The 21,799-nt window shown below is 32.5% G+C and overlaps 1 protein-coding gene across 1 annotated transcript; it reads left to right on the top strand.

Moving 5' to 3' along the window:
* Nucleotides 1-4,135: 4,135 nt before the first annotated feature.
* Nucleotides 4,136-21,520, top strand: LOC138124699 (homeobox protein unplugged-like). The gene is made up of 2 exons (XM_069039846.1): nt 4,136-4,806; nt 20,556-21,520. Exons 1-2 carry the CDS (start codon nt 4,560-4,562, stop codon nt 21,029-21,031), a joined length of 723 nt encoding a protein of 240 aa, XP_068895947.1. The 5' UTR covers nt 4,136-4,559; the 3' UTR covers nt 21,032-21,520.
* The last annotated feature ends 279 nt before the right edge of the window (nt 21,521-21,799 follow it).

Genomic DNA, 21,799 nt, shown 5'->3' with positions numbered 1-21,799 from the left:
TTAATAGAGACCCAGATGAATTTTTGAAAACATTTTTCACGGTAAATGAAACTTGTGTCAATCACTATGATCCAGAATCAAAATGCCGAAGTATAGAATGAAAGCACAAAGGCTCAGTGCCCTCTCGAAAATTTCGCGTCACCACCTCAGCCAGCAAGATCATGGAAACACTTTTTGGGATTTTGAAGGAGTATTTCTTGTTGATTATTTACCACGTGGGCACACCATAACTGGTAAATATTTAAAAAATTAATACCAAAGGTTCGCTAGGCAATAGAGGAAAGAAAACGAGGAAAATTGAGACGCACAAAGTTTTAGATGACATGAATCGTTTCTGAAAATATCCTGCGATCGAAAAAAGATTGAGTAAATCATGAGTAGGTATTACTGTTGACAGTGCTAATTTAAATACATATTGCTGTTGTGGAAGAAACATATTTTTCTAATTTTGACATATAAAGTGACACTTTTCAAAATTAATTGACGTTGGGAAACGTCACTCTTTTCGTAACTGGTTACGAAAAGTAAAATCTTTCCTAACTGGTTAGGAAAAATTTATTGTATCATCAATTTGACACTGTCATATTTTTTGTTTTTAAACAAAGTAACCGTGCCTACTTACCTACTTGATATTTTAACACAATAATAATTTATTATTAATGAAATTCATTACTTCGTTTAACGTTTGAAGAAACTTTTTTTTGTCAAAATTAGAAAAAATCTTGTATGTAACACGTTAGGAAATGCAATTTTGTGTAACTCGTGTGATTTTGCGGGATCTCGCTGCGCTAGTCCCGCAAATATTCCACTCGTTACACAAAATAACGCATTTCCTAACTGGTTACATAAATAGCTATTAACTCCTCTTACCTAAAATAAAAAACGGTTATCAAATACAGCAGAGTTTAAACCAGAGCGGTCAACTGAATAATAATAATATGTAGTTAAGCTTATGACTCGATTAATTTTTTCGATCACACGTTCATTATGTAGTCTACACCTGTGTTTCTCGACCTTTTTCACGATTGAGTGTTTAGTGATGTGAAATAAGGTTTCTTTCAAAATAAATTAGACAATTGTTCAGGGTCTTCATTAAATTATTCGTCCATCAATTATAATAAATTTGTCCATCAAGGGTTTTTTACAAAAACAAGAGAGTAAACCTCATAGCATTATTTTAAGATGTCGCAGACCTTATGGGAACATCGTCCCCCACCCTGAGGGGGCGGACGCCAACTCGGCACTTTATTATACCTAGGTAAAATTTGCAATAAAGTACAACAGGCCATCTCGGCACCGGTAGCCCATGGATAACCGGCCAACTCGGCACCGCGGTCAAGCCAACTCGGCACTGTCTACCTGGGACGGTCCCTCTTTAATATCCCAACCAGTGATCAGAGTTCTTGCGGGAATATATAAGTGATTATAAAATGAGATGAGGAAATACTTTTTTTTATAATATACAAATATAATGTTATTTTTATAGGACATTTACAATTAAATATTAACTACAAGACTACTAATTAATTATTAATCTTATATCTATTTATCTATATGAAATAGATTTTACATAATCATATTCTGATATTTGACAATTATCATATTCAAATATTTTCTGAGATACAAATTTCTCCGCTTCTTTTACTTTTTTGGTTTTTACAATTATTTGCGTTCTAATACTCTAATTTTTACAAAAATATTAATATTTGGGTGCGTAAGGTAGAACGATTTAAAATAAAATAGTGCGTAGCAAACAAAAATTATGAAGTGTCTATAACCAAAGCCGCTAACGCACCCCTTAAGAACTTAAGTGCAATTTCCCGAACTCCTAGTGCGGAAAAGCAGTACACCAAAATTGTACCTGCGGTTATGAGGGTGTTATAAGCAATGGTTGATGCGGAAAAGACGCCTTCCCTTCAGGAAATACCCTCTACTAGGGGGCATCACATAGATAGGTAGTGAGTGGGCGCTTAGTGTCGAGTTGGCCTATCTCTTGGGGTGTCTTTGAAAACTACCTGCTTTTTTTGGTGTCGAGTTGGCCGGTCAATGTTTATTGCTTCTAAGGTTTGGTGTCGAGTTGGCCTAGACCCCTGAGGTGCGCGGACTATAGGTTAAAAACCGCTGGTCGATTCTTTAAAGGGGGGTTTGTTATTTGGTAATGAATGTAAGTCTTTTATGTGAAATTTAAAATTTGTGCAAATACACAACTTGATCAAAATAAGTTATATTAGCTAAGTAACGTCAAAATCATCAATATAGTAAGTATGTTGATCCTGTGTTTTGCTGAGATATTTTTATTTTTATTTTTATTATAAAATTCTACTGTATGTCCTATTATAGATACTTCAAATGAATGTTACATTCATTTGTTGTGATAAATGAGAAATTGAAGTTTCAGCTTGATTTTCTATTATGTACCTACATATTTCCCTAACTCCTTCAACTGCTCTTGGCGTAGGTAGATACGTATTAATGGTCGTCTGCTTCCAATTGTTCGTGCTATACTTCCTGCTTTAGAATAGTATATTAAAACATAAGTTTTATAAAACTTTATGTTAAGACACGAGTCAGATTTGCAGCACGACTGCCGCAGGCAGGAGTGCCTGTAAATGACGAGTGCTCTTATGTTTTATAAAACGAGTTTTTTATGCTATTTTTTCTAATTTGCATATTAAATACATATTTTTTACAAATAAAATCGATTTTGGTAATTTAGGAAATTTTGTGACAGTTGGTGACACATTTATTTCATGGTTAACATTTAAAGTAAAATTCTAAATTTGAATCTAGACTAAACATAATTGTCATTTTTCGCAAGTGAAATTGTAATTAAAGATGAATTAGCCAGAAATGGGGCAAATAGCAGAGTCAATTTGTTGCCGGCAATGTGTGTTATCAACTGAAAAATGTTCCTAGATTTCCGATGTGTTAATACATAGCTTATTAACGCATTCAAAACGAATGCGTTATAACAGCTTTGTTAAAACAGCAAATTAGAAAATAAATATTCGACAGCTAATGAAGTTACACCAATACTTACACTATTATACCGGGTGGGGCATCGTATACGCGCACGCGAGAAATCGTGACTTCTAATTAAATAAAATTGGGAAAATTTTATACACCTGACTAATTATTGATAAGGTATATTTGAGATTTTTTTTTTAAATTTTTGTTAATAAATAAGGCCGTAACAGTTTTATTAGTTATTCTGAAATTAACTATTAATTTACCTATAAAGTTTTTACACTAAATGAATCTGTATCTGCAAGCTCATCAAACCCTGGTGGCACAATTACAAATTTTGACTTGGTTAGCTAAATAATTCGCTTTTTTATTTAAACGTAAACCAGACGGGTGATTTACGGCACAATGGTATAATTTCCCAACAAAGGTATAGCCGACCGTTTTAAACCTTTTTGCCATAAAATTGACAGTTTCCATTGTCACCTAAATTTACGACAGCACAAGTAGCAGGTCATAAATAAAAATGATTTTGAAAGTTGAAATGTAAAACTGCGTTTAATTCAAAATCTAATTGGTATTTTTTTCCGTAGATTTCGTAAATAATTATAGGAAGTGAATCTGGGTAGGTTAGTATAAAAATCAGAATTTGACTTTTTGGTTGAAATTTACATTTTAATTTTTTTTGGCTTTGTTTATAAGTGAAAAATTATCAAAAAATTATGAAATGTACCTTACCAATAGCCAGGTAAGTCTGAAAAATTTCGACAATTTTATTTAATTAGAAGTCGCGATTTCTCGCGTGCGCGTATACGATGCCCCACCCGGTACGTTACTCACCTTTCCTTTTACCTACCTACCTAACAGTAATAATTATAATATGTAATAGATTTTTAGTTTTGATTATTATAGGTACAATATGTTTTATCATACCATACTTACTATTATTAATTATATTTAGTTACTTAAGTATAAAGTAATAAAATAAACATGACTTACTTATTTATAAAAAGTAAATTTTAGTATTAAGCCGTAGGTATCTACTAAATATCTAAGGAGAAGTAGCTACTTATCTGGAATGCAAAAAAATGTTAAAATGCATCCTCCAATTATTATTATATTAATTGATTTTAATAACAATAACTGTTGTCTGGAGTGATTAACCTACTTTCAATGTAGGCGAAGCGAAAATTCCAAGTAATGTTTCAACCAAAATACGTAAATTTAAATTTAATTTCAAGGAACCGTTAAATTAGAGCATAAAATATTCCCTCTTAACTTCCGTAATTAATATTGCTAACAGATCTAGTAGTTACATTGATTGAACAAACGCGATTGGACAAACTGGAACCAACAGACTAACTAGGGAGGAGTTTAACACAAGAATACGCCCAATTCATCTCTTCACCCCCTTAGAGGAGTTGGTAAACGTCGTAGTAGTTTCAGCGATCAGTGTTACTTTAACTTTTTATACGAGAGCACTGAAACGTCTTATGATCCTGCAATAATTTAAATTAAATAAACGGTGGTCGAAAGTTGTCTATCAGTTTAAATGGTTGTGATTTAAGAGATTCGATTAAAGTTTTTGGTTAATAATGGAACTGCCTTCAGACGAAGCAATGATTAAACCTATATCAACAATTAGTGAAACATTGACTAAACCAGTGCCCAGGCCTTTTTCAATAGAGGCTTTAATGAGTGATAGTGGTCCTAAAAGAAACAGTGGCATTGCTTGGAATTTAACCCTACCCCAGCAGTACCAAATTAACAGAGATACAGATTCCGATGGAAGTTTGGACATGGAACTTGCTCAGGATTTGTCTAGAAGAAGTCTAAAAGACGGTAAGTATATTTTTAACCATTTTAACATTACATACCTACTCGTAATTCTATTTTAGTTTTGCATAAAACTACTAGCTAGATACTTAGATGAAAACATATCTTAAAATTCTTATAAGTATTATTTATACCTACTTAGTTCCAGATATTTTTCAAAACTCACATATTTCGATTTTAAATTACATATTAAATACCTACCTGCTATTCAAGCGCTTTATTTGACAGATATTGTGCATAAGGTGCATTTACATTTAGATCATTTAAATTAGGTATAGTGGCAGATTTAAAAGTACCTAATACATACAGGGTGATTTACGAGGAATAATGAGCCCGATCGAATAGAAAATGCAACCCACAATACATTGGAATAAAAAGCCGGACCTCGAAGCGGTAAATGGCCGGGTTTTTCTCCTGATGAATTGCGGGTTGCATTTTCTATTCCATCGGGCTCATTATTCCTCGTAAATCACCCTGTATAGGTATAATAATATATTTAGTTTTATTAAATTTATAATCAGTAAAACATATTAGGTAGAGATATTTTCATATTTGATGGCGGAAACAAAAGACTGAGAAATGTCACAAATTTGTATTGTCAGTGTCAAATTTCTCAAAGATGTTCGTGATTTCGACAGAAATGCAGCAAATTGGCCATAAGAAAGTTATTCATCGTCGAATTAGAGAAAAAATGTGTAATCCGTTGATTATATGAGAATAACTTTTCCTTTTGAACCACTGACAAGAATTGGTTTCCTTAGAATTTATTTTTTCAATCAATTTAGCGAAAGTTTAAATTTACCTAGACATTCCTTTTTACGGCGTTTATGACAAATTTGACACTGACAATACATTTTTGTGACATTTCTCAATCTTTTGTTTCCGCCACCAAATATGAAAATACCTCTAAAGTCCATTCAATAAACATCTGGACTGTCAAAATCAAAATTGCAGTTGTTAGGTTGGTTAAATCACTAGTTATTTTCATATTGCCCAGTTGTTATCTATGATTTTTTAATTTTTCACACTATTCATTTGTTTAAATTGACATTGTCAAATAAATTGCAAAATTATTTAAGTGTATTTTGTAAAAAGGTTCAAATGGAAAGTTCAAAACGAACTAGGGTGGTTCTATTGGCGCGAGAGAAGAGGGCCATAAGAAATTATTATGAGGAACAAACAAAAAAGTGATACCTACCAACGGAAAGAAATTTGTGCCAAAGCCGCTCCAGTATTGTTAACTAAGAACTGGTGTTCGTTCTTGTGATTCACAAATCAAAATTTTGGAGAGATAAGTGTTAATCAAGTGTTAAATAGTTTTCTTCTGAATAAATGAAACAGGTTAGTTTATTTTGGATGATTTTGGTTGTTGTTTAATTTGTTACCTGTTTTCAGTCTGTCGCGTGTTTTTTATAAACTTTATTAAATTGTTCTAATTCATTTAGTTGCTGCATTTCACTTCAAGTGTTCGAAGCAATGAATGATTCAAAACATTTTTAGTTCAATGATTAAAAACATAACCTAAATATATTTTGTAACTAGATTTTGATGTCGGTACACTCTAGCGAAAATTTTTTATATCCAAATACAGTCAAAACAAGCATTTTATTTAAAATTTAATTTTGACAGTCCAGGAGTTTTTTGAATTTACTATATGTATCTATCAATTTATGTATAAATTAATATTATTGTGAATGAACGTAAAATTTATAACATCACTGTTGTAGGGGGTACATAATAAATCTATAGATAGATATTCACAATAATTTTATTATAGGTATAGTTTGTCCAGCGAGAGATTGGTTGGCATAAAAATCACTAAATTCTACGCAGAGAAAGTACTACCTAGCGTAAATGAAGTATTTATTTATTTACCTTCAAGCAGTAACATTTTTTGCCCTGAAGTTATGCTCTAATTAATGTATTGTAGTGCATTTTGTAGTGTTGGGGTTAGAAATCTACAATTTAAAATCTCCCAATCTCTCGCTGAACCAACTGAACCTACCTATCGTTGGTGTTTTGATTTTTCATATTAAGTCTCCTCGTGGTGATATCTCAAGAGATTTTAAGTTGACGTACATTTATTTTTCATATAGGCAACTACATTCCTAGTTTCTCCATATTTTCTTAATATTATTTTCACCTGACTAGATAAAAAAAAGTTAATACAACACGTGTACAATTTTTGCATGAATTTGCCAAAAATTGATAGATGTTTTTGTTAGTTCGAAATGAATCCACACCACCACACCTGTAACTATACGAATATAACATACATGCATAGGTATACGTGGCTTTTTAAGTAATAATCACATTGTTTATTTTTTTATTAGGTACATAACTTTTAATTGATTTATTTATTTATTTCTTCAAGATGTGTAACAAGGGTTATTTAGTTCATAATTTAAATAATAAAAAATACTCATTACTCACTAGAGCAAAATTCAAATCTGGTGGCGAAAAAAAAAATTATACATATCATAAAAATGAGTTACCAGTGTCAGTAAAAACATAGGTGTCGGAATAAGTTGGAGAAAGTCCAGAGAAAAAGATGATGATAATTAAATTTACAACTTTATTCTAAATACATCAATATCACTATACGTAATTGCAGACCTTATTGTAATACACACAGTGTGTCGCACTGTGGGGGAGCCACCCCGAGAGGTTTTCGTTATCAGTGCAGCTTTAAATTTTTGTACTGTCATAGAACTTTATGAGGTGCGTCCTTTTTATTAATTTATTTCATACTGTCCGGTAGATGCTCGATTGCATCATCAATTTGAGTCCGGTAGGTGAGTTATAATAGTTTCAGAGCCGGAAAGTGTCACTTAGCAACACCTACCGGACTGTTTTCCTTTTATACATCAAATCTAACATTGAAAAGTGAAAAAGTCAAAAAATATTCGATCTAGGAAAACAATAGCAACGGCCGTTGCCACAGGAAAAAAGGTGATGCTATTTTCACAATATAATGTGATTTTTTAATTTTTGAAATAAAATGATGATGCACAAGAAAGAGATTTCCAGTATGAAATAAAATACATTACGATATACATCCGTTTAGACATTCTAGACTCGGCTCCTAACGTCGCCTCGTCCATAATGTCTAACTCGTACTGTAAATTACTATTTCAATAGTTCATAGAGTTTTTGTGTTCCAATATGTGTTTGCATTTTCCTTGAATAAAGAATAGGTAAATGATCGCATCAAAGAAAATATCGAGAATTGGTACTATTTGCGCGATCGAAGTTGGTTGAGTTTAGTTGAAATTAACTGAAAAGATGCTACCCATGAAGTTCTACAATTGTGCAAAAATTCAAATCACTATTCCTGTAGATAACGACCGATGCGTTACTCTATACAACGACACACTGTTTTTCTTTTGGTTTTCCTCTTTTGTCAAGTGTATTTCACTATTTCTCAAAACTATTTCATATTTAACTTTAACTTTTGATAGAGATAGGAAATAGTTTTGAGAAATAGTGAAATACCAAACCAAACCAAAAGAAAAACACTGTAATAATTTAATTAATTTGAGATTTTTAACCTAAGTATATAATTATTAAGCAATATACAGGGTGTTTTCGAAGTTGAGGTCTTCCTTTTAACCTGTGATAGTATGCGTTGTTCTGAAGAGTTTTAGCCAAAGTCACCTTAGTAAAATGTGTACGGCAATGAAGATACAATAAGTTATTTTTTTTTGAAATTTTTGAAACCGCTCCTGCTCAAATTTGCGCTGATTTGTTAGAAATTAGAATTGACAAAAAAAAAATCAAAAGAGCATGGACGTTAATCAAAAATGCTGTCAGAGTAATTAGTCGGAATGGCTTTATCATTACGAAAATAATGAGCTCACAGATATGTTGCTAATGCATGGGCAATGTTATCACGTTATCAGAATGCAGCTGCGGCGTCCAGACAGTACGCAGAGCGATTTCCAGAAAGACACCATCCTGGGCCATGTCAGTTATTAATCTAGGACAGCGGAGAAATAGACAGGACCTAACTCAAAATTTTAGAAAACAATAAAAATAATCAATCAATTATCTCCCTTAATACAAACATTTTACTAAAAAGATTTAGGCTAAAATTCTTAAGAATAATGTATAGTATCTCGTGTTACAAGGATCCCCTCAACTTCGAAAACATATATTTTTATTCTTCGTGTGATTTTTCATTTGTAGGCACAAGTAGAAATAGGACAACATACTAATAGCAACCAATTTACATTTAAAATTTTGTTTTAAGTTATTTAATCTTAAAGATTACTCAAATTGTCATTTTATAGCTTATATAATTTTGGATTTTTTGGGGAGATTCTAGAAGAGAAATTCCATTGTTAACTAAAACTGAATCTTTTCGTCTCCTTAATATTCTTTCTCCGCGTTGACACTTTAGTGAAATTAGACACACGTTCCTTTACTTTAGTTAAATTTTAATTGGAAAGTATTGATAAATTATATCTATTATACAGGGTTATTCTAAATGATTGTAGTCGAAGTAGGCGTGAAAACTCAATGTAAAATTTATGGTTGCCGCTCCACATAAAAAAACATCAAAATGATGTGAATAAGTGAGTACACACAGTAGTTAAAACAACTCAATATTTCAGGATTCAATCGTTAATTTAACAAAAATAAATAAAAACCTCGTCAGAGCACTTTTCACCTAAAAAATGACAGTGATAGCGACAAAACTGACAGTTCACATGAAAGCGGCAAAAATGTAATAACATGGGTATGGCCTACTTCGACTACAATCATTTAGAATAACTCTGTATTAAACAAATGAACTTCACGTGTCTGATTGTAAACACTTCAGTTCTCAAATTGGTGGACATTGACAACTTAATAATTTTATGACATTAAACAACTTGTTTCGCCACCAAAATTTAATGAACTGAATTTTACTCTAATACCTTATACATATTATTTTTTTCTATATTCATACCTATTTTGATGTCACTTTTAAGAGTATCCATTAGACATTTTCTTGTTAAGACAATCTAGCTGGAAGTAGAAGTAGAACAGTAATAACTGTTTCCATGACACTTCATAATTTCAGTTTTTTTACTACTTACAAGTCGCGTTAACATGCTGAGTAAAATAATGATGTAAATGTCAGATTTCTTTTTGAATTTGATTTGTATCTTGAGGTGTGACAGCCAATGTTATAATTTATACAATGAACATGTACCTACATCATTTTTCGAATGTATCCCGAAAATGTTCAGTTTGTTGTTTAATCAATGTGAGAAATTAACGCAATAGGATTTTAGTGAAACTAAATTTCAACCGCTATATGTTCACTTTCATAATGTAAAATCAAATAACAATAAGATGGATGTAATTGACCTGCTTTTCATTTTATCATTAACAGACTGTCCACTCTTAATACTGAAATAATTTAACTACTGATTAACATTCAGGAGCTTTACGATATTGTTGCCATAAAATGTAGCGACACACAAACTAAGTGTTTGGAGAATGTTGAAACAAATTTTTAAAATTTAGAGAAAGTGTCTAGAAATCTACATAGATATGTATAAATAATTTGGCTATTATTCAAATGTTTCTTATTGAGAGTCCGAAGTTTTACGAATCCGTCAAAATAAATTTATGGTTTGATGAGAATAATAATAATAACTAATAGGCATGTGTCTACTGCGTAGTTATGCAATAGACAATACGTCCTACAATACCTATTACATATCTAGTTATCAAATCAAATTCAACTTCAACTTTAATAAAAACATTTTCTACTAAAACTAAACTGATATACTTTGTATTTTATAAATACAGTCAATGAACCATAGAGATTTACATGGTATAAACTTTATTTCTTCTGCTAATTTCAGAATTATTTTTCGCACACTTTTAGCTTACTTAATTTTTTCTGTTCTGATAGTTTTTTCAAATGTTATTACATTACACTAGTAACTTAATTATTTTAATCCATTTTAAAATTCCATTAAAGTTAGTAGGCTGTGTCCACTGACATTGAAATAAATTACCACACTCTAAAACTGAAAACCAAACATTTTAATCCTTATTATTAAAAGATTTCTCAATTCAAAAGATAAAAAAAGGACCCTGGAAAACAATTTTATTTAATGATACATTTACGACAATTAAAAATTATAGCTTTTCGATATACATTATCTTATTGTTTCTTTAACATTTCAACATAATTTTGCATTTGTGCTAGAAATAAAACCGTTACCGTTGTTTTATTACTATAGAATTTGAAAATTTTATTTTACCAAAGTGAACTGCTCATTAGAACCTATTTAAAATTAAATAAAATACAATACCAAACATATTTTGCTTGTTAGAATCATTAGCATAAATGATTCACTTTGCTGTATGTCAGTGTTCTGTTGTAACGGATAATGCTAAATTAATAATTTATTCTTTAGAGCGATTCAAAATGCATAAACGCGCGGTTCATGTGAACCATTCAAAATGCAGGATGTATCGTCCGCAAGGTACTAAGAATTGGTTCCTTTATAATTTCGTGTTTACAACGTTATTTCTATGTAAATTGAATAAACAGCCGTCGCGTAAACATCATTTTTGGCATATTTTCTAAAGGTGTCCACGCTATTTGTTTGTAAAGAGCGATCAAACGATCAAATTAATTTGTAATTGAGTTATCCATGAATCGGAATTCGTGTGTCGTTACTTGAACTCCAGGCTCCAATAAACACATCTGCAAAATTACACAATAAAAGAAAACCACAGAAGTTGATCTATGGTCTTAAAAACGTTTTATGTACCTACTTTATCCAATACTAGCTGTTGATGCTAAAATGCTACTGGAAAATATAATGATGATTCTAACCTCAACATCTTGTATTCACCTGCAGAAAGATGATTCGTTTTTACTAGGAAGTAGTGGTTCAGTACAAGACATTTTAATAATTTGCAACATTATTAACATAATTTATTTTGTAAAATTACAATTACAATACAGAAATTATTTGGTTACTGTCAGCTTTAGTACTTCCGAGTTGGACGTCAATATATTGTACTAGTGCTTCTGTTATGGTTATATTCGCTATTGGTGGTTATACTGGAAGTAACTGCTAAAAATTCAAGTAGGTGAAAACATTGTTGAAATTTGTGACAACTCACCAACTGTTTGAGCTGTGACTGCAACACAGTACATTTTTAATTAACTTTGTCCCATACCACTGTTTTTAATGGTTATTTAAGATATAAGTGTAGAAAGTTATCCTTTATTCCACGAACGGGTTTAAATACGACCGAGGTACGAGGGAGTATTTTAAAGGATGTGAGTGCAACAAAAGAACATTTTATACGTATGTCTTACAACATTTTATATACGATCGTGAGATCATCGGTGCAACGGTTTCAACATAAATTTGTATAAAATAATTGTTATTGATTCAATATTTTGCGAATAACCAAAGTCGTTTGAGAACCACATCGTTTAGTAACCTACTTCTAAACAATGTTTCCAACAAATTGTATTGTTGTATTCTGACAGTTCTGTACCATAAAAGCGTGCACTAAAAGTTTTGATTTTAAAAAAATTTAGTATTTTGGTTAGCCGAAAAGTCTAATACAAATGTCGTAGAGGAGGTATTTTCCGGCGTCCCAATTAATCAACCACTTGGCTGCGCCATCGTGGCTGAAACTAGATAGTTGTCGCGTCGGAAAATTCACCTCTCGTACTCTAATGTAAATAACTATTTTGCTCCTCATAACATAATATACTATTTTCCCATCATACTTTTCGAAAAGAATTTTGACACCAATAGTAACAACAAATTAAAAGAATGTCTAAAATGCACATTTTTGAAAGCAATAAAAATCCTAAGTGGCCGGCGCAGTCTCTCGATCTCATCCCATTAGATTTTTTATAGGATTATACCAAACGCAAAGTTTGAACGTTTACTTTGATTGTTTATTAGTTTATTACATATTAATTTTTATTATTATTTTTTTAAGATAAACAATTTAATAAACATAATTACATAACATTTTTAATTTACAATGCAAAAATTTCCGATAATAATGCGGAATCTGGAAAAGTGCCCCCAATACTTGCAACGTTTCCACGTTATTTTCTTATTAAATAATTTTGCCACAAATTTCCACGTAAACTTGGAATTTCACTGTCATCATCTTGTTTTTGCGTTTAAAAATTGATATCTAGGAACTGTGAGTTGAACGGTCATACTCGTACATTGTAAACTTGATTTCAAAAAAATAGCAATTTTCCTAGTGTAAATAGCCCGCTATAAACTGTTTTTAGGCAACATGAATTTCATACGCTACCTTCCTAGTACCGAGCGATCATTTAAAAAATAAATCGAGTTTGCTTTGGAGCCTATGCTATAGCATGGGTTGCCATAGGTAACACGCCGACTCGATTTATTTTTTAATTGATCGCACCGTAGATGATTTGGGCTTTTGTCATTTTAACGTAACCATGGAATCAAAGCTAACATTACATGGGGTCATGGGGATATATTAGGTGTACCCTATTTTTTTGGAATCAAGTGTACGTGGACATAAATCAGAATATGATAATCTAATTTATTCAAATCTGCAAAAATAATTTTAAAAATGCAGATGAGGTTGTTACGCTGAAATAGAAAATGTTTCTTTTAAAAAAAAAAGGAAATCGTCCTGTCCGAGTTCTTTTCGAAGAGCTTAACGCGAAAGAAAATATATCCATTATTACAAACTTTTGGCGCCCAGTGTATATAAACGTTGCTTTTCAAAAACAATATTTTCTCCTTTGAAACCACTGCCAAGTTATAACCGTAGTTTTTGCCAGCGATCTAAAATGACATGTTTATTTTGGCAACCAAATCTGATATTTTGGATAATTATCTTAATGTTTGTTTAGTAAGGCTTCATTTCAATGTAGACCATTATTTTCTAAACGATTTAATTTGTAATTCAGCTTGAGTAAACCTAAGTGATGGTACAATTAAAAATTGAGAAAAAAAATTATTTCATAGTAGGGGTTCTTCCCTCTATCAATGTGTAGGGAGATCAAGTATTGCGTCTTTTAATGCAATTCATTTGATATTCACCACTCCACAATAAACTGTTTAGATGATTTATACCCTAACTACATTTATTGTTCCTTCACTCCCTCCAATAAATACAGAGTAATTGATTTAACTGCAAGTTAAACTAATGAAATGAAGTCACTGTATAATTATAAGTACTGAAGCAGAGTCATTTTAATTTGATTTAAAGTGAAATGCGACGTTCATATTTTTATCCACAATCGGTCACAAAAGTATTCTGGCCTTCATTTGCGGACGCAAAATTAGGTATCTTTCTTATTGTGGGTGAAAAAACCCACAACTTTACCGCCTGCTTAAAAAGGAACACTACTTTTTATTAACAATTTTATTTCGCTTATAAAAAAAATATTACATATTTAACTTTAACATTAACGGACACAGTACAATGATTGCTGATGGAGTGATGGAATACTGTTAAATGTAGTCTGTCGGATAGTATTTTCTGGAGCACATAAAACCGAAATGGTCTTTATTGTTGTATGTATTGGGTAATTCAAAATGATTGTGGATAAGTATTGCAACTATGTACGAAAATTTGTGAGGGTGGGGTAGAGTTGACATTTGTATGAGATTTCATAAGCGTGCATTTGATTTTTTTATACATTGCACGTTAATTTCACAATTTTCAAAATTGCGGGACTATGAACTGTCAAAGAAATGTCAACTCTGTCCTACCCACACAGTTGCCACATAAATTTTCGTACATGGTTGCCATACTTATCCACACAATCATTTTGAATCACCCAATAGTACCTACTCTGCGATCCAAAAGTCTTTCTATCAAGTGGGCCATGACAGTGGAAACGAATGCCGTTGGGCTGCAGCATATTTGGCGCATATTTAAATGAAAATTAAAAACACATTTAGGTATTACATGTATTAATTTTTGGATAAATGTGTTTCTTCACAACTATTAAAGAATGAATGCATTCTAGTTGGATATTCAGTGAAAGAATGATATCAATTCTACATCCAGTGATAGAATAATAATATACTGAAACTCACTGCTGTCGGCCAATCACATCCTTCGTATTTTCACTCTATCTATAAAATACAAATATCGAGTTGGTAGCTCTGTAAGTTTAACATTTGTTATTTCATAAAAAATCTGCAAAAGTGCAAAATAAAACAGCAGGTCAGCCGAAAACTCTAATACAAATCTCGTACGATAGGTATTTTCCAGCGCTCAAACTAATCAGGCCCTCGGGGCTTCGCCTTGAACCGTAGGTGCTCTAATGTAAATAACTATTCATTAAACACAAACCAATTTTTTTTACAAATTGATGTCGTTATATTACTGTTTAGGTATATCGTTGCTACCCTGGTGTGATTATCAAATTTGAATGAAATTCAAAATTCTTTACTCCAAACTTACTGTAATATCCGATTGGGTGGTATATAAATAATCAACCAAAAAAGAGATACCCAAAACAGAACTTCTGGAAACGTGCGGCGTAGCACAACAAAGAGTGTTTTGTATGGTAAATCTAGTCACCATTTTCTTCTTTCCGATTTCGAAAATCGTATTCTGTCATGAACGTGTTGTGTTTTCTAGTGAAAATCATTAAAAAAAAAATTCAAATCTAAAAATTCACAAGTGACAGTTTATTAAGTTACACCGCACATCTCCTACGGGACGGAGGTACGGTCAAATGTTAGTAAAATGGGTCTGTCACAGTAGTGTTAATGTTAGTGGTAATGTTATAATGTTAGTGGAGATGGCAATGGTGATGTGAGTTCACAATAATATTAACGGAATGTTACTTTTAAAACCTGCGCCAATCCGTAGGTGGAGTCTTATAAACTGTCACTGCGCCTGCCCGTGCGTGAAATTGTCGATGTGATTGGTAGATGTTAACGAAAATGTTGAAATAACAAGAAAATTTCTGGATTTAATAACATCTCCTAACATCGTTTCTAACATTAACATCACCATCAACATTATTATGAACGGTTGGACGTTTCACTAATGTTCTTAAGATTAACATTCTGACTAACAGTAACATTAACATTACCATTAACACTATTATGACAGATACTTAATGGTGACTTATTCATAATCAGGACCATTCTCAAACCAAAACCAATTACAATCTTCCTAAAACTGTTGAAATATGCGCACACATCTGCACATTATTTTATGACAGTTCGGTTATGATGATTGATGACATCCTTCGCAATAGGTATGTATGTAATATGTAATATTTACGGTTGCATGATTTAAGTTGAGCCATCAGTTTTCAATTTTTTTGGTTTTCGCAGCTGCTCTTGACCAAAAATTCTTTAAAACATGCTGTTTATAAGAGCACTATTACTTGATAGTAATATCCGTAATAGTGTATGTACTCCGGCAAAATTGCCGTGCCGCCGGGTGGTGGAGGGTTAAGTTACAACAATATGTTTTAAATTACACTAGACCATGTGTTGAAAATGGTAGCCTTGAGCTTCGATAGACATTGTAAGACGGCTCTTCATGTTCTCAAAAACACCACCAATGTCTAAGCTCTAAGGAGTTACTCGCTTTTTTTTCCCTAATTCTGACTTTCAAATCATCAATTAATTATGTGGACAGGTTCCTTGAAAACGGTGTTTTTTAAATGAGGAAACAGTTAATAATCAAGCGGCGTAAGATCTGCCGTTCTTGCAGACCAGAGATCTCGACTGATCAACCTATCGTCAAAAAATTACCCCAAGTAACGAGGCCTCATACAGCTCCCGTGCTGTATGGGCTGTAGCCCCGTCTTGTTGAAAATATCCGTCATCGTGGAGTTGATTGATGAAAACATCAAAAATGTTGTTCCAGTACCTTTCAGCTGTTACTGAATCTTCAAGATAATTTCGAACAATTCTTTGACAAAGTTGACACTGATAGCTCAGTCTGCTGCGACAGTTGCCTGAGAGATAATTGGGGTTCGTCTTCCATTCGACGTTGGACAGTCTCAATATTTTCCTCAGTACGAACCTTAGGTCGACCACTTCCAGACTTCCACTTTCTCGAAATCTGTGAACTGTGTATCTCAAGGTCTCGGAAAAGTGTTCATAAAGAACAACATTTGAAATTTTTTCCGTCAGTTCTTGAAAAGCCGGTTCAATTTGGTATACCCACGACCCATTTTCATCTTGGGGACCATTGCGAAAAAGATTCAATCATTCAATCTTTTGTTCAGGAGTGAAAACCATATTCATAGATACAATTTTGCGAACAACATTAATATGGCGATTAATGGCGTTTCTGACAGTTCAGCCCTACGTTTTTAATGCTTTTGTTTTTCATAATCATGACCTACTTGACCAGAAATTTTTTGAAACGTGCGGTATATGTTACGCGTTCCAGACCATGCGGGTAAGGCTACGTCATACGTATAAAACGCAGAGAAGTAACGGGTGTTTTTTTAAATTTGGCGTCGAAGTAGGCGTTGAACTGTCGATTGTGAACGCACTATACAGGTTACGGATCACGGATCAGCTAGTTAAATCTTACACTTTTACACGAGTGGTGCGATCTCAATCGACTCTCCAACGCCTACTTCGACGCCAAATTTAAAAAAACACCCTTTACTACTGCACTATAAATGAAGCAGGTCGAATAGAATACTTTTCTGTTTCACCCCATATAATAAAACGGTTGCCATGGTTACCGTATGTCTTTACAGATTCTAAATGCAGCTTGTAGTAAGATGGCGAGCTGATGCATATTTTTAGCCTGCTTCTCGCTTCGCTTCAGGTTAAGTTTTGAGTTTAATAGGCGTTAGAGGCTGTCGTTGCTAGCATTCACACTACTTTTATTAATATTAATATACATATAGCATTATATAATTATTATATTTTTTACTACGTATGTTATTTATTGTACTATGTTTTGCAATTTTGAATTAAAATAGCACAAATCGAACCCACAATAATTTGAAATACTTTGGCATCTAGTAACCAACTAGTAAGTAACCATGAGAAGAAAATAAATGCTGTTTATTGATTTTCATAATTTTTCTAAAGCGCGTTATAGATTTTGACAATGAGTGACTCTGAAGACGTCTTACCAGAAGACGTGGAAGCAGCTGCACAAGCAGCAATTTCGACGCTGCTGCCTGAAAAGTCAAAACACTTGTATGAATCGGCTTACAAAAAATTCGACGAATGGTGTACACAGCAGAAGATGATGGTGATTAATGAGAAGACTCTGCTTGCGTATTTTTTGAGAACGTTCTAAAATAAGAAGACTCAATATTCCATGTTGAGGCCTATTCTAAATATGAAGAAGAATGTACAGGGTAGAATGTAAACAATGTCAAAGACTTTTCGATACTGTTTTCTTTTTGTGTAGGGTGAAAAAAAGAAGGCTGTTTCGAAATTCAAAAAGACAACTACATATAATGACACTATTTTCATTCAAAATTGCAAAATAGTAGTTTATTTAACGAGTTTCACTCGCGTTTTAAACTGACCCACTCATGCCATAAAAAGAGCCCAATTTACACACGAACGAGTTGAATACATACAACGTTTTTTTGTTGGACGAGCCGCTTAAAGACTTCAAATCGCTTAAAATCTTTAAAAATTACTCTTTCTCTATTCTGTTATAATGCACTTACGCGTACTAACTTTATATCCCAATATACTATTACGTTTTAAGTACCGTACGGTGTCGTCTTAGATACGAGCAGCGGAATACCTATGAAGCTACGATACGAATATATGTAGTATGTATGTACCTACATACTACATTATATTTACTATCAATTACTTTTTCTATTTTGCAGCTATAACACAGTCAGTATAACACTCAAACGGATTTTGAAAAGGAGCTCTTTTCGACACGCGTTTCAGGAACATTTACTTAAATTTTTAATGTTGGCTGTGACTCATAGTGGTTGGTTGGTTGCTACGTGATCACTTCATTTCACGACACTTTAAATTCAAAACTTATCTACAATCGTTCGTCTATTTACCAGCGTTACCAACCCTTATATTTCCCAAATATAATTTTCCTAGCATTATGTTTTGAACTTTTTTTAAATTTAAGGGCCAAAATAGAAAAAATAGTGTATGATACTCGTTTTATAAGCCATTTTGTCGCACTTGTTTGCTTTATAGCACTCGTCGCTGTGCTCCTCGTGCTCTAAAAAACGCGTGCGACAAAATGGTATCTTATAAAACTCGTATAATAAATAACTATATTGTAATCATAAGGAAAAAAATATAAAAACCAGTAGTGGTCTGGAGATATTTTTTATTTCTGCGAAGCTTCTGTCGCTACTACGAAAATACAGAACAAGAAAGTATTTCATCATATCGAGATTGTAATAAATGCACCTACTACAACTTTGACACTAGCGAAATTACGACAAAAATACAAAAAACGTACCTTGTACTTTATATTATCGTACTATAGTGTTATTGCGACATTCAAATTAACGTCATAAAATCTTACATTCTAGATTTATTCATAGTAGATAATAAAAATTATTTTCCTAACAATTGCTGGAATTTAGTAATTATGGCACCGAGTGTGCAATTTACCAGATGAGCCGAAAGTTAGTTTAGTAGAGCACACGAATCATTAAATCACCCTTCCCGGAGGTGTTATGAACAACGGTAATTTTACAAGCATATACCACCCGGCGGCACGGCAATTTTGCCGGAGTACATACACTATTACGGATATTACTATCAAGTACATAATAGTGCGGTGCTAATCAACATAATTACCGGCATCTCGCCTCCACATTTTGGAATTTCAACTACCAATGTGTTACCTAAATCCAGAATTTTTAAATTTTTAAAAAGAGATTGCGGTACTATTCCCGTTGCTGAAATTATAAGTGGTAAAATCGAAATTTTTTCTAAACACCAAAGATTTCTCATACCAACGGAGCGCTCTAAATATTTATTAATTTTTGTGTTATATTATGTGAATTTGGAATAGCTATATCTAAAAGATGTGCTTGCTTTTGTTGTTTATTTAAAATAATAATGTCTGGTCTGTTATGCTTAATATGAATGTCAGTTAAAACTATTCGATCAAAATATATATAATTTGTAATTGTCATTTTCCAAACAACTTTCTGGTGTATAACTATAATGTAGTTTTATTAAATTTACTTGATAAGTGTTAACACATTGTTATACAAAGGGATTGTTGATATTATAGAATCATTGGAAATTATGAATAGCGTGTTGTAATTATTCTTACCGAATAAGTTACTTCTCGCATCCTTTTACGAAAAAGCACTAATGTGTGTTTGTTATTAGTTGTTATCAATATATTATTTATTATTATACATACCTCGAAAGGTCTCGGTGAAATTTCTTCAGTGGCACATATGTATAATACAATTTTTCTTTTAAATTTTTCAGAATCTATTGTGGTTTAGTTCTGTACAATGCAGTTCTGTCAATGCCTTCACCCAATAATTAATAAGATAATTCATTAAGGATTAAATTATAACAACCCAAATGTGATTATTAAAAACGTTGTACAAAACGTATTTTTTTAGTTAAAGTTACTCTGTGGTCAGATTAATAATTTTAACAAAATTTGCACACTAGCCAAAGTCGCTCTTTCTATATTTCTAACTTAGTGTATTTAAGGTTAAAATTAAACAAATATTAAGTACTCTGTTAAAAATGTATTCTATATAAATTATTCATATATTGACAATTTTAATATTTATCTTCTAGGATCGGACCTTGACGAGGATATGGAGGAAACTCAAAACTCCGACAGCCCTTGTGAAGGTCCTGGCTCAACGAAAGCTCGTCGTCGTCGTACAGCCTTCACCAGCGAGCAACTCCTCGAACTGGAACGGGAATTCCACGCAAAAAAATACCTGTCATTAACAGAACGCAGTCAGATAGCATCAGCCTTACGTCTTAGCGAAGTTCAAGTGAAAATTTGGTTTCAAAATCGTCGTGCCAAATGGAAACGGGTTAAAGCCGGGTTAGGAGCGGGACCACATCAACCCAAAACCGGTCAACAAAAAAGCAAACTAGTGGTGCCAATTCCTGTACACGTGAACAGGTTTGCCGTTAGAAGCCAACACCAACAATTGGAGAGAGCTCTTGGGGACTTGGCCGGTAGAGTTCTAGCGAGTCATGCAGCACTAAGGGCCGGTTTGGACTTGCACGGTTACCATCCTCCAGCTCCACCACATTGAATGAGTGGAATCAAATTTTAAGTGACAGTTGTGATTTTATAACATATTTTATGGTGATTTGCTCATGGATGATGAGGCAAATGATATTTCAAATGTTTATATGGATATTTTAATAATACCACTCTCTAAAAATTATAATAGATTATTACAAAGTAACGTGCAATAGGTATAGTGTTAGTAGTTTGATAAAGACTTTTGATTACGGAATAACTCTAATTTTCCACTAAGCACCATTTATAAGTTGTGGAAGATGAATTGAACAGATTTTTAAATAAAATAAAAATGGGCATTAATCTTTTTTTATTTTATGTTATTCATGTCGTGAAAGTTTAGAGTATTTTAACAGAGTTCTTTATGCAGATTGTACTTGTATTCTAACTCAATTAAAATGCTTTAGCCTTTGTAAATTGTTAAGAACCCAATATCAAGAACAAATTGTAAATACCAGTGTACAAATTTAGGCTATTTGCAAATAAAACATATTACTAACACGTTGTTTTATTTAATATAGTCTTACCAGAAAAATGAACCACTTCTTCGTCCATTTTTAATAAGTTAAAAGACTGTCAATCGTACATATAAGAAAATAGATACCTACTTTGAAAATTGTCTTTATTTAGTGTCTCCGCCAAAAAGTCACATTCTAAATGAGGGATATTATTTCAGTTTCCAGCATTGAAAGTAAACGAACCGTGTGATTGCTGTGAATGTTGTGGAAGTTGTGAACTAATAGAAGGTGGGAATCCTAAGTTTGTCCTTAGAGTAGTG

Source organism: Tenebrio molitor, chromosome 2 (genome assembly GCF_963966145.1).
Source record: "Tenebrio molitor chromosome 2, icTenMoli1.1, whole genome shotgun sequence".
In the NCBI taxonomy this organism is placed as follows: domain Eukaryota; kingdom Metazoa; phylum Arthropoda; class Insecta; order Coleoptera; family Tenebrionidae; genus Tenebrio; species Tenebrio molitor.
This window is presented reverse-complemented; position numbering and strand designations above follow the sequence as displayed.